This window comes from Felis catus, chromosome B3 (genome assembly GCF_018350175.1).
Source record: "Felis catus isolate Fca126 chromosome B3, F.catus_Fca126_mat1.0, whole genome shotgun sequence".
Lineage (NCBI taxonomy): Eukaryota > Metazoa > Chordata > Mammalia > Carnivora > Felidae > Felis > Felis catus.
The window spans coordinates 27,543,610-27,556,966 of NC_058373.1; the positions used below are offsets into that span (position 1 = coordinate 27,543,610).

Consider the following 13,357-nt stretch of genomic DNA (forward strand, 5'->3'; position numbering starts at 1 on the left):
CCACCCAGAATTTCTTACTGCTTGGTCATGTTTAAAGTACCATTTCTGGGGCGCCTGGGTGGCGCAGTCGGTTAAGCGTCCGACTTCAGCCAGGTCACGATCTCGCGGTCCGGGAGTTCGAGCCCCGCATCAGGCTCTGGGCTGATGGCTCAGAGCCTGGAGCCTGTTTCCGATTCTGTGTCTCCCTCTCTCTCTGCCCCTCCCCCATTCATGCTCTGTCTCTCTCTGTTCCAAAAATAAATAAACGTTGAAAAAAAAATTTAAAAAAATAAAGTACCATTTCTACATCCACAAGGACACTCCAATGTTTTGGGCATTTGGTCAATAAGCATTTCCTAAAATAGACATTTCTGTGTATCATTCCATTTCTCTGGAAGAGGTGGATGACTACATTTTACTAAGAACAAGCTTGTTTTATATGGATGACTCTTGAGACGGTATATAAGATAATGTTTTCCAAACTAGAACAAAAATTGTCAAATTCTGAATACAAAAGTCATGAATGAAAGAAAGGCAAATCTGCCAAGTACAGTCACATCTGATGAGCAGGAGGGCTGGTAACAAAACCTATAGATCCTTATCTATTCATACAAAAATGGTATTTTGTTATCTTACTATAGATAAAACCTGAAGTCCTGTACAACACAAGGACAGAGTAATAACAGGATGAGAGAGGTAAATATACAATCTATGAGCTCTGTGAGGACACCACACCATCTGAAACTACAGAGAAAGAAATGCACCTTTGTTAATGTACTCCTGTCACCCAGATGTGCTCTGCTACCCAGGCAAACTGCACAATGTCCTATATTGGTCTGGCTGAGGAGAGGATGGCTATTTCCCAAATAATCTCTTGCTTCTAACATATCCTCATCAGTAATGTTCTCAATAAAACATTTACCAAAATTTTAGGTGAGAAAAATGCAAAGCCATAAGATGGTCATGAGCCCTCTTCCTGCTGCCTGGTGCCTCGCCGATACATTCTTGACTGACATGGTACATCGTCCTCTCTGTTGGATTATGTTGTCACTTTTGTAATCACATTTTTTTAACGTTTATTTATTTTTGAGGCAGAGAGAGACAGAGCATGAACGAGGGAGGGGCAGAGAGAGAGGGAGACACAGAATCGGAAGCAGGCTCCAGGCTCTGAGCCATCAGCCCAGAGCCCGATGCGGGGCTCGAACTCCCGGACCGCGAGATCATGACCTGAGCTGAAGTCGGACGCTTAACCGACTGAGCCACCCAGGCGCCCCTGTAATCACATTTAATCACAAAGTATGACATATTTGAACACTAAAGTCTCTATACTATGCTACTTATATTGTATACACGTGGTCTAATGATGTCATGGCATGCAAACTAGAAACAGAAGCCATTGCTTCCCACATTTCACTCTACAGAAAACTAAAGAGGTCCATGGATTTAAAGCCCCTGAAAGCACAGTGCATACCAGGAGGCAGATGGGAACATATCTCAGTATGTAAGAAAACTCCTGCCTTTCTGTGGCAATTTCTTCTGGAAAAAGATAATATTATAATAGTAAACTCTAAGGCTGTATGAGGAGGTGTTCATACTCACCAACAATCTCACTGGGCTCCCTGTTATAAAGCTTTTTGTTCCAGAAAAGGAGTCTGAGGAGTGGAAAGGAGAACAGTAGAATGAGGCAAATCCCAACGAACATGTGTGCAGTAAATCCTGCGAAGTCCAGGCCCTAGAAATAGAAAAGAGGAAATGAAATGACAGATAGGACTTTCCCCTGAAATAACAGATAGCACAGCTCCCTCTTCAGGGATCACCCCCCACATGAGGGATCCAGGGAGGGCATAACACTGAGACCCAGCAGGGGTAGGCACATCAGTATGATGGATGTTAGCACAAGGGCCACAAAGTCCAGCACAACACCCAAGGAAGAACAGGTACTCTTCTTTACAATATTGAAAATGCTTAAGGTTTGTTTCTTTCATACTGATAAACCAGTTCAAACCTGAAAAACAATCAACCTTAGGAGAAAACAAAAACAGGCTATCAGAGACACTCTTAATCTTAACTGGGTCTACCTTCACCACACAGGACTGACACATTCTCCCAGGACAAATAAAGACTGACAGGGGCAAAACATAAAACTATGTGGCAATATTTGCCCATTTCAAGATAAACTTGGTTTTTTTAAATATTTCATTTAAATCCCTGCTATCTATGTGAAAGAGCATCCTTGGCTGGAGAGCACAGCCCTCTACAGGGAGACCAGTGGCCATCAGGACTGAGGTGGTTCAGAGTGTCCCTACTGTCCACAAGGGGTCCAGGAAAGAACTTCTCCATCTCTTCACACTTCCTTTGCCTGTCTGCAGAACTATTTGCCATGGTCAGCTGCTGAGGATATCTCTCTTTGGGGATAAAATCTCCACTCGGTTAATCTGTCAAGGAACAAGTCAGCAGCATCATTGGCTGGTTTTGTCTTTCTTTTACTCAGTGCTTATACCTCAACGGTATGGTGAAGGTGATCCCTGAGCCCCCAGCATGACAGATAAAGTTGTTGTCCCCATGAAGTTGTCCATGAGAACCAACTTCTCACTGGTGAGAACTCTAGGTTTTATCTGCAGTGTCTATGGACCACTGGTGCCACAAAGGAGGTTAGAAGCCCAGTGACAAAGCGCAGGTATGGGGGGCTACTCCAGGGCAGGAAGGACCACAGTAGTGTGGCAGATATATGTGCTCACACAGAATGTGGGCAAGTCTCTCCACCTCGGGGTGGGGGGTACACTCAGGGGGCTAGAGGGGCAAGTCCCAGAGAATGTAAGTGAGGACCTTGAGAGACAGTGCCCAAGACAGGGGTCAGAAAGACCACCTTCAAAAGGTCTGCATTAGGAGGAGAAATATTTACTATATTGTTGCTTATTAAAATTTATTTGTCCTTTTCACTTCTAGAAAAGATCTAAAACCACTTCTAAATTTACTAAAGATATATTATAACTAGAAGCCATTATCTATAAGGTTGTGTCAGAGTTTAGGCTTGACAGTTGTACAATAATCTGAAGTTCTTAATCTCTTACAGTTAGTTATCTGCACGTTCAGTGGTTACCCGGGAAAACAGCATTATGAACGATAGACAGGGCTATATGAATTCATTCATACATAGACAGCAAGAAACCTACAAAGAGGTGGGACTCAAAGAATGTTTTTAATGGCCATATAAGATTTCACCACTTTTCTGGTAGTTCTTCAATAAGGATATTACCTTGGACTTGGTGTTCATCTATAGAACTCATGCCCCAAACATCTAGTTTAAAAAAGTCCACAAAACTTTCAGGGACACCTCAAAATCTTTTAATGTCTTCTAAAATTAAAAGCAAAAAGGGCTGATGGAGGGGAGGTGGGCAGGGAGATGGGTTAAATGGACGATGGGTATTGATGAGGGCACTCATTGTGATGAGCACTGGGTGTTGTTTCTAAGTGATGAATCACTAAATTCTACTCCTGAAACTAATATTACACTGTATGTTAGCAAACTGGAATTTAAATAAAAACTGGGAAAAAAGCAAAAGAAGAACTTTTGAGTCAAAGAAAATGGCCTAAAATAATATATGAATATATTTGTCTTTATACCAACACAGTCATAGAATATAATTAATATTTTTTGAAGGAAGGTGACTACTAAGGCAGAGGTATTTGTATCCTGAGTAATTCTGGGTCCTTTTTTTAACATATTAACTATAAATTTTTTGTCCTGTTAGAAACTATGGGGAAATTGAAAAAAAAAGTGAGGGGTGGATTAAAGAAAGAAAAAGACTAAGGGGGTCCTAGAAGGCCTTCACAACAAAACAATACAACTTTGAGTGGAAGTATTTGGTTGCTACCAGAGTTGTAATGGGTGGATTTATCAAGTAAGAACAATGCAGAGTGGGAAAATCGCAGCTGAAAAATTTAAGAATAATACAGGCAGATGAAATATATCACGGGATGCAAATATTTTCACTAAGCTTATTAGGTGCGTGTATCTGGGCCTACCTGCTGCTTTACGTGCCTCTGTAATTTCCTACACTCTTCTCCTTAATGTTCTCAGTAACAAAACCACCCACTATTACACTTCCATCAATACAATGCTTAAATGCAGCCATGTCTTGCAAAGTGCTGGTTTTATTTTGTTCCCTTTAGTCTTGTTTTGTACTGTTTTGGTTTGGGATCCACTTAGCTATGTTCTTATTAATTTTCCACAAAGTTCTCATTTGACAGTGGAAGTGGTCAAAATTTGAGGCATGTAAAACTATGAAAAAAGTATCCCCCTCAGAATCATATTAGAACATCCACGGCTTCATAAACTATATATATTCAAAGGGGCTATATGTATCATCTGGCAGAGTAACTCTTGGCCCACCAATATCATTTTCTAGGGGTCGTGCTTTCAGGCTAACTCTGGAACAAAGTCAAAACAGTCAATTGGGTTGGAGAATGGCTTAGCTGAATTTGCTGTATGTTTTCATAAATATCATGGTGTAATTTTAAGATTGAATCATATCTGGATACTCAATAAGTAGAAGACCCCAGCTCTATAGAGTGGGTGTGATGACAGGAGGGATCTGGTGTGGTACATCCTTAATATGAGGATACATGGAGTATGTGGAGCAGAGGTCATGATATACATGGATCTGAGGAAGGTAGAAACCTCTGGAAAAGGCATAGAAATGGGTCATCCCAACATACAGAAGACAAAGCAGACCATAGAGGGCATGAGGTCTACTACAGAATGTTGACCCAAGAGGAAAGATTGTAAAAAAAAAAATTTAAAAAAGCAGAACTCCAAGGCCCACAGATATTGGAGAGCCATGTGGAATCAGAAAACCCACAAAGGAAACTAAGAGGAAGTGATAGGAAAGGCAGAGCAGGAAACAGCAGAGAGTGACAGCATCAAAGTTGTCAGCTGATGGAGTGGAAGAAAATGGTGGTGGAAGAGCAGCAAAAGAACACCCCAGCATGCATACTGCATGGTGTGAAAGCCCTGAGGAATGTCCCAGTGTACACTTCTCTGGGACACCATGGAGAAAGCCTTCCTCTGACCTATGAGATGTCATTCAGAAGCACAGGGGACATGGCTCCCCTAAACAGATTTTTCAACTGTTATTTAAAAGATAAACAGTTGTGTTCAACACTGATAAGTCTCCCTAGAACAAGCATAAAGGAGTAAATGTAACCAGCAAAGGATTACATCCCTGTTAGTCCACTGGGAGATGAAGGAACAAGGCATTATTGAAAGTCCTACTACAGTGTAGAAGGACCTTGGAACTCTTCCCCACCTACCTGGTCAGTACTGGAAATCCCACAAACAAAGAACCATCCTAAGAGATCTGGGAGGAGTGAACAGGGTGTAGAAGGGTATGTTGGAAGAACTTTCTTCATAACTCCCTGTAACTTCTTCCTAATCCTCAGGGAATGTGGAAGAATTTTCTTATGTGACTTCTTTTACTGTTCCAAAGTCCAGTACTGTTTTTTATAACTCCTCTGAATTACATATGGAGTATTAACTTTCTTCATTAATATTTTAAAAATTAATTTCAAAATTAATTTTTATTTTATAATCTTTTTTCTTCCTAGTTCAGTTCATAAACAACCAAATAATGCAGAATAAACGTGCACACAAATGTGTGGCTGTGCTATCATTGATAATGAGGTTTAATAAATTAATCTCTGCTGAAGACACTATCCCTAGAGCAATAAGTTCATTTGTGTCCCTATACAAATAAGTATTCTCTTATCTCTGAGCTACTATAAAATAAATTAAAACCACACTTGGTTATCTACAAGAGAACATTCATTAGATACCTTTCCTATGATAGACAGTTTAACCCAAAAATTCAAGGAAAGTCATTAAGTAGAAGACAAGGAACTCCATCTTCCATAAAACAAGGATAGCCCTAAAGCCATTTCCCCAGAGGATGTCACTTGGGCACAAAGCTGTGTGAGAAGCCTAGGCTCAGCCTCAATGCAGAGAGGGTGCTCACCTCCACGGCCCTCTGTGAATTTTTATGAAAACCTGACATTTCTCACTTACTGTCATATTTAAACTCTGGACATTTATAACAGCATGCCAGCATGTCATGGAGGAATGTGGAACTAGTATAACAGACTGTCCCTTCAGCCTTCTATATGACTTGCTAGAGGCCCAGGACTCAGAGCCCATCTAGGGTCACATTCTACTGTTTAGTTCAGAGCATTCAGATTTAGGACTCTAAAGGAAGGCTTAAAATGATGCAGAGTTAACTCAGTTTGTGCCAAGAAAGACATCATGCTCAGGATTTTACATTAATACTAATGTGATGCTCGCCAGGGACAGCTAAGCTGTTGCATTAATTCATTAATATGTTGTCATAAGAAGAAGAAAAAAGGAGAGACAAATAAAAGAAACTGAAAGCCAAGTTCTAAAAACAATCTAATGAAATGGAGTAGCCATGCTCTTACTTGAACTATTTCTATACCTATTTTCTATTTGAACTTTTAAGGCTTTAGCTTTTACATTTATGTCTGTGATCCACTTATGAGTTAGTTTTTAGGTAAACTGGGAAGTGTGGATTGATGTTCATTTTTCCTGCATATGAATGTCAAATTTGTTCCAGAACCATTTGTGAAAAAAAACCAAAGCAATTCTTTCCCCACTGAACTGGCTTTCCACCTTTGTTTGTTAAAAATCATTTGTTCATCTATGTGGAGGTCTATATCCAGACTCTACTTTGTCCCATTTACCTATTTACTTTTAGTGATGCTAATACCACACTGTCTTGACTATTGTAGCTTTATAATAAATCTTGGAATTAGGTAGCACTAGCCCTCCCAATTTGTTCTTCCCATTAAGAGTTATTTTTGGACATTCTGGACACTTGAGTTTCCAAATAAATTTTAGAATCAATCTGTCAATTTCTACCAAAAACAACAAACCTGCTATGGTTTTGATAGGGATTGTATAAATCTGTAGATCAATCTGGGAAGAATTGATATGTTAACAATATTGGGTCTTCTGATCCATCAACAAAGTATCTCTTTCCATTTAATTAGATCTTTAATTACTCTATAATATTTTATAGTTTTCAGTATACAGGTGTTGCATATGTTTGGTCAGATTTACCCTAAAGTATTTTATATATCAATGCTAATTTCCAATTGTATACTGCTAGAATATAGAAAAACACTAATTTTTCTATATTGATCTTTTATTGCACACTTGTCAAATTTATTATTTCTAGAAGCTTTTTTACAGATTCTTTCAGACTGTCTACATGGACAGTCGTGTCATCTGTAAGTAAAGACTTTCAATTCTTCCTTTCTGATATGGATGGTTTGTATTTCTTTTCTTATCTTATTGTATCAGCTAGAGCCCCCACTAAAATGTTACATTGAAGTGGTGAGAATGGACATCTTTGTCGTGTTTCTGATCTAAGGAAGAGGCATTCACATCTAAGTATTATGCTATCTGTAGTGTTTTCAGAAATGCTCCTTATTGGACTTATAAAGTTCTCTTATTTTCTAGTTTATTGAGAGATTTTTAAGCAGTAATGGATGTTGGATTTTGCCAAATATTTTTCTGCATCTCAATAGATGAACTTTATTACTTAGTTTGTTATTATTTTAGTTTTTATATGAACTTTATCATTTAGTTTGTTAGTAAATTACACTGATTGGTTTTTCAAATATCATACCAATCTTCCATTCCTAAGATAAATTCTACTTGGTTATGATATATTATCCATTTTACATATTATTAAATTGGATATGATAATTTTTTAAAAATTACATTTAAAAATTAAAAATCAAAAATCTATGTTCATAAAACATTTGTTAATACTTTTCTTATATTGGTTTTGTCCACTTTAGGTGTCAGAGTCTCATAGAATGAGTTGGAAAGTATTCTCTCCTCTTTAATTTACTGTGAAGCTTTATGTAGAATTGGTATTATAGCATTATCTCTTCCTTAAGTATTTGGAGAATTCACCAAAAAAGACATCTTAACCTTGGTCTCTCCAGACTCTCAGTTCTGTCTCCTGAACTCGGGCAGTCTGATGAGCTCCACATGGGTTTTTCCCTTTCTGTACTGCATCCTGGAAACTCTCTCAAGGCAGTGAACTGGGGCAATGATAGGGTTCACCTCATTTGCTTCCCAATTCTCAAAAAACACTGTAATTTTTTTGTCTGATGCCCTGTATCTTGATTACCATTATCTGGTTTTGCTTTGCTTGGGGTTTTGTTTTTTGAATTTTCATTAATTTTCTTTTTGGATATCTCAAGCTTCAGGGTAAATCCCTGTTACTCTATCTTGGCAGAGCAGAAGCTGTGTATCTTTTTTCATCCATGTGTATCTACATACAAATATTCTGGGAAACTAGATGCACCAAATCATTAAGAGGATTTATCTCTGAATGGTGAGATTATGACAATTTTTAAAACTTGTGTGTATGATATACATTTTCTACAATAAATGTATTACTGCAAAATAAAAATAAAACAGTATCTTTCTCTAAAAATAGTTCTGTTCAGGGGCACCTGGGTGGTTGAGTGATCAATTTCAGCTCAGGGCATGATCTCATGGTCCATGAGTTCAAGGCCTGCATCAGGGTGTATGCTGACAGCTCAGAGCCTGGAGCCTGTTTCAGATTTTGTGTCTCCCTCTCTCTTTGCCCTTCCCCCACTCATGCTCTGTCTCTCTCAAAAATGAATAAATGTTTTTAAAAAATTAAAAATACTTCTCTTCAAGGTGTATGATGCCTATCTTGGGTGATAGGTGCCCCTAGAACAGATCACAAGGCTCTGCCACCTTCTGATGTGTTCTGGGATAACATGATACTGGGCATACTGCTCAGTTCACACAGAAAGCCTGGTGAAGTGTTGCCAGTTGGTTTCCCAGGGTAACTAGGGAGCATTAAAGTTTAGACAAAGCACCTAAGTCATACCCTGGATCTCAATACCTTAGAACTATGCTCAAAGGCTTAAATATTTTTATAGAAGACAGCACAAACACACACAAATATACTGGCACACTTCATAGACACACACATAAACATATCATCTAAAATAAATGATACCAATTTGGAAACATTTTTGCTGACACTTCACAGAAGAGCTACTGAGAAAATTCTAATGACCAAAGAATGATAAATGAAACCTATATAATTTCAAACTCTTTAAGATGTATAAAATACTGTTTTCACTAATACTTTTTTACTTTAGCATACAAAGAAATTATATGTTAATATTTATAAGAACTTTCCAAAAATTCCTAAAGACCTTCTTTTATGACCCTTTAAAAAATGTTTAAGTTCTTCATCAGTGAATTCATCCACCACAATTGAAAATGTGAGGGACAGATTATTTTATTTTTAACATTAGTTGGAAGAAACCTCAGTTCCCATTAATATAATGCAAACATCATCTCCTACACCTAAGTACATCATGTTATCCATCCTTTTCTTAATAATTTATCAGAATGGAAATGAATCAATTCAAACCACTTCACTCTACACTGGAGGATCAGTCACCTAATCTCCCCTCTCAAGATAACCAATAACACTTAATATGAAGAAGTGACATAGAAGAGCTTAATTTCTAATAAAGTCTTCCACATTGTGTAGAATGCCAAATGGGCAGGTAAGTTGGGACCTATATTTATTGAAAGCAACCCTATTACACTGTACATACCATCTTCCTCAACTCCTGGTTGGAAACAATAATGACGTTTGGTGGGTCCCCAATGGCAGTGGCAGCTCCTCCAATATTTGTGAAGATCACTTCTGCAATCAGGACTTGTCTTGGATCAAGGTTGAGCACCTCACACAATCTGTCACAAATGGAGGAAAATAAAAGTAGCCATGCTCTTCAATTGTACAATCTAAATATTTTTAATGCACTTGTTTGTATAAGGGAGGCACACCACACACACATACACACACACACACACACACACACACACACACACACACACACACCTATAAGAAGTGCAATGCTGGAGGATGAACAAAGACAATGTTTACAGAGCTACAGTTGACCCTCAGAATTGCATTTCTTTGAAATTCAACCAACCACCCACCTGTGGTTGGTTTCACAGCAGTGTGAAAATGTACCCTCATCAACCCCCCACAGATCTGGAGGGAGCACAGTCCCTTGTGTGCAGACCCTGACACTAGTCTGCTGGCCACCAGACCCTTCTGAGTCAGGGGTGGGGCAGAGCAGACAGTACCACAACTCAGTAGCTCACACCAAGCCTACCAACGTAATTCATTACCCACCTTCCCTTTCTCAGATGCTATCTTCTTGCCCCTCCCTTCTAAATACTATCCATAGACTTCTTCCTTAGAGAAGGAGCACACACTCTACAGCTGTGGTTTCCTATCTTGACTGCACATAAGATTTGTACGGGAACCTTTGAAAGTCCTGCTGCCCGGCCCATGACAGACTAATCCCTGGAAGTGGGCCTGGGCAGCAGAAGTCTACAGGCTCCCAATGTGGATACAACGAGCCCAAAGTTGAAAAATGTTGGGATTCCTGGGTGGCTCAGTCAGTTAAGCCTCTGACTCTTGATTTTGGCTCAGGTCATGATCTCTCACAGTCACGAGATGGATCCCTGCTCCACTGAGTGTGGAGCCCACTTGAGATTCTGTCCCTCCCTCTCCCTCTGCCCCTCCCTCACTTGTGTGCTCTCTCACACATGCTCTCTCTCTCAAAAAAATTAGAGAGAAAGAAAGAGAGAAAGGAAGGAAGGAAGGAAGAAAAAGAAAGAAAGAAAGAAAGAAAGAAAGAAAGAAAGAAAGAAAGAAAGAAAGAAAGAAAGAAAGAAAGAAAGAAAGATGTTTCTCTAAAGAAGGTTTGGGAAACACATCATGTCCCACCACGCCTGCCAATCCATACTGTCTCCTTCCATATAGAAACCGGGACTTGGGTTACTAGGCTGCTGCACTCAAGGGTCCTTCCCTTCATCTCCCAGGTCAGAGAGAAACTAACAGTACATCTGAAGGGGATCAGCCTACAGAGCCATGAGGAAACTGAAGAGGGAATGGTGTCTGGGGATGAATGAATGAATGAATGAATGAATGAATCCAAGAATGAATCCAAAAACAGGATTAGACCCCAATCAGCAGCAGCAGTAGCGCTCAGCTGAGGAAGTTTCCAGGATCTGCCTCAAGCAAGAAAATAATTAGTGTATGTTAATCAACAATGGCAGAGCAAGCACAGAGATGGCATCCTATCTAAATGGACCAAGCTGTTTAACGATGAAGACTATGCTCCTCCAGACAAAGGCAGAAGAACATGATTAAGCTTATAAAATCATGAAGAATATGGTAATATATATAGTGAATATGAATACACTAACACTTAAATCTTGAAAGCTGTAACTTTTAGACTAAGAATTGCTACTCACAGAAAATTACAAAGCTGGTTTCTGTAGTAGTGAGGATATAAACAAATCCCAGCAAGGCTGAGAAAACCCTCAGCTTTCTAGACTGTCCAGGAATGCCAGGAATATGGGTACCCCATGGAAGCCTGCTCTCATTGGAACTGTCATCAGAGAGCACAATGATATTCTGGGACCTGGTGCATAGGTGATAGTATGGCTTTTAAACCAGTGACAGCAGCAGAGTCACCTTGGTTCAGGGGGGTGAAGGTGCCCTGCCTCTTGCCCTTGAGATATCCTAGAGGCAGAGTTTGGTGTCTGCCATTAGTAGTGCATGTTACAGTTTACAGCACCCTTGAGCCACATTTGTTCCAGCTTTCATTTGCCCTCAGGAGAACCCCACATACTAGGAAGTGCCACACACCCCTGCACAGGAAGGCTAAATCCCTGTCTGCATGTGGGGCATGACAATGCGGCCAAGCTTGCAGGAGCTTGGGCAAGAGACCAACTCTCAACAACCAACTCTCAACACTGCAGACTGCACTTGTGGGGACGCTGCCTGTTCTCTGCTCTTCTCCACCCTTATTTCTCCTCCCCTTATCCCCCACTCCAATTCGCTCCACCTCTGAGAGACACCATTCTTCAAATTCCAAAGGCATCACCTAGATTTACTCCTGAGCCTTGGAAGTAGCCCCTTTTTGGTCACACCAGCAAAGGGAACATGGGTACTAGATTAAGCAACCAGAACACACTTGAACTTGCTGTGTCTCATGCCTCATGTCTAAGAAGGTCTCCTATCTAACAGAATCCTTAAAACACTAGCTTAGGTTAGTCCTTTTGATGCTACCACCCAGATCAGTGGAGCTGAGGTGACTTGTCTGGCACCCTTCACTACCTACCTTGCTCCCATGAACACTCAGGGAGTATGTGTTTCCCTACGACCAAGTACCAGGACATGGTGGGTCCAAGCACGGAAGGGCCATGATATGCTGGGGAACCATCTTCAAAGTAAATAACATAAAGTCTAGATAAAAGTATAGTTCCATGGCCTTACAAGTGGCCTGCATAATGACCAGGCCTGAAGCTCAAGCTTCAAGAGATTCAAGACAAATGGCCTCTGATGTTCAATAAATGTCTAATTAATGAAATGTCTAATTTAAAGAAATGAAATGGAATCAAATTGAATTTCTCTTTCCCAAAGTTACCCTGCAGAGCCTTGTCAGGCCAGGTCCCATAACCCTCTAAGCCTGAGGAGAGCAAGATGGCTGCTCCAACTTCCCCAGCACCTGGATACATATCCCTGACCATCTGGCAGGAGCTTCCACACTGCTCTGCTTCACCTGTGACCATCTCAATGGATAAGAACTCCTGGAACCCATCTGCCCCACACCCCTGGACAGCAAAGCCTACGTCTGGTGACTTCCATGTATATTTCTATGGCCACCACTGCTCCTGCCATAGCCATGGCCACAAGGAAAAGCCATAGCCATAGCCATGAGCACTGAGCACCACAGTCCTGGAGGATGCACGGGCTGGACCAGGGCACACCAGCAAAGGGAACATGGGGACTAGATTGAGCAACCAGAACACACCACCATACAGGGCCACTCTACATACCTTATCGTCACAGGAGTAAAAAGCAGCAATGTGGTGACATTGTCTAGGAAGGCAGACAGGACAGCGGCAATGAGACACAACATGATGATCATGGCCCACACTCTTCCCCTAGAGAGCTGGTATGTCTGAGATGTACACACACAGAAAGGAACAAGCCAGGATCAGTGGGGTTGGAGAATAGATGTGACTTTTCATTACAGATTATAAGAGCCAGTGATCCAAATAGCCACGACATGGTGGGTTAAAACTTAGACCAATGAGTTCCTAAATTTGCTAAGATGAGGAAGTGATGACCTGTACCTGGACATTCTGAATCCACCATGATTTACCTTCCTTCCCTCTGATTCTCCTTCTTCACAGTGCCCTTTGATGGTT

General features: G+C 40.4%; 1 protein-coding gene across 2 annotated transcripts in view; it reads right to left on the reverse strand.

Annotated features, from left to right (window-relative positions):
* OCA2 (OCA2 melanosomal transmembrane protein) overlaps positions 1-13,357 on the reverse strand; it is a 495,166-nt gene that overhangs the window by 304,789 nt on the left and 177,020 nt on the right. For both annotated transcript variants that reach the window (XM_003986906.5, XM_045058957.1), the window contains exons 13-15: positions 12,983-13,107; positions 9,676-9,814; positions 1,579-1,711 (exon numbers count right to left, since the gene is read on the reverse strand). In XM_003986906.5, the coding sequence (XP_003986955.3) occupies positions 1,579-1,711; positions 9,676-9,814; positions 12,983-13,107 (397 nt within the window). The remainder of the gene's footprint in view (positions 1-1,578; positions 1,712-9,675; positions 9,815-12,982; positions 13,108-13,357) is intronic.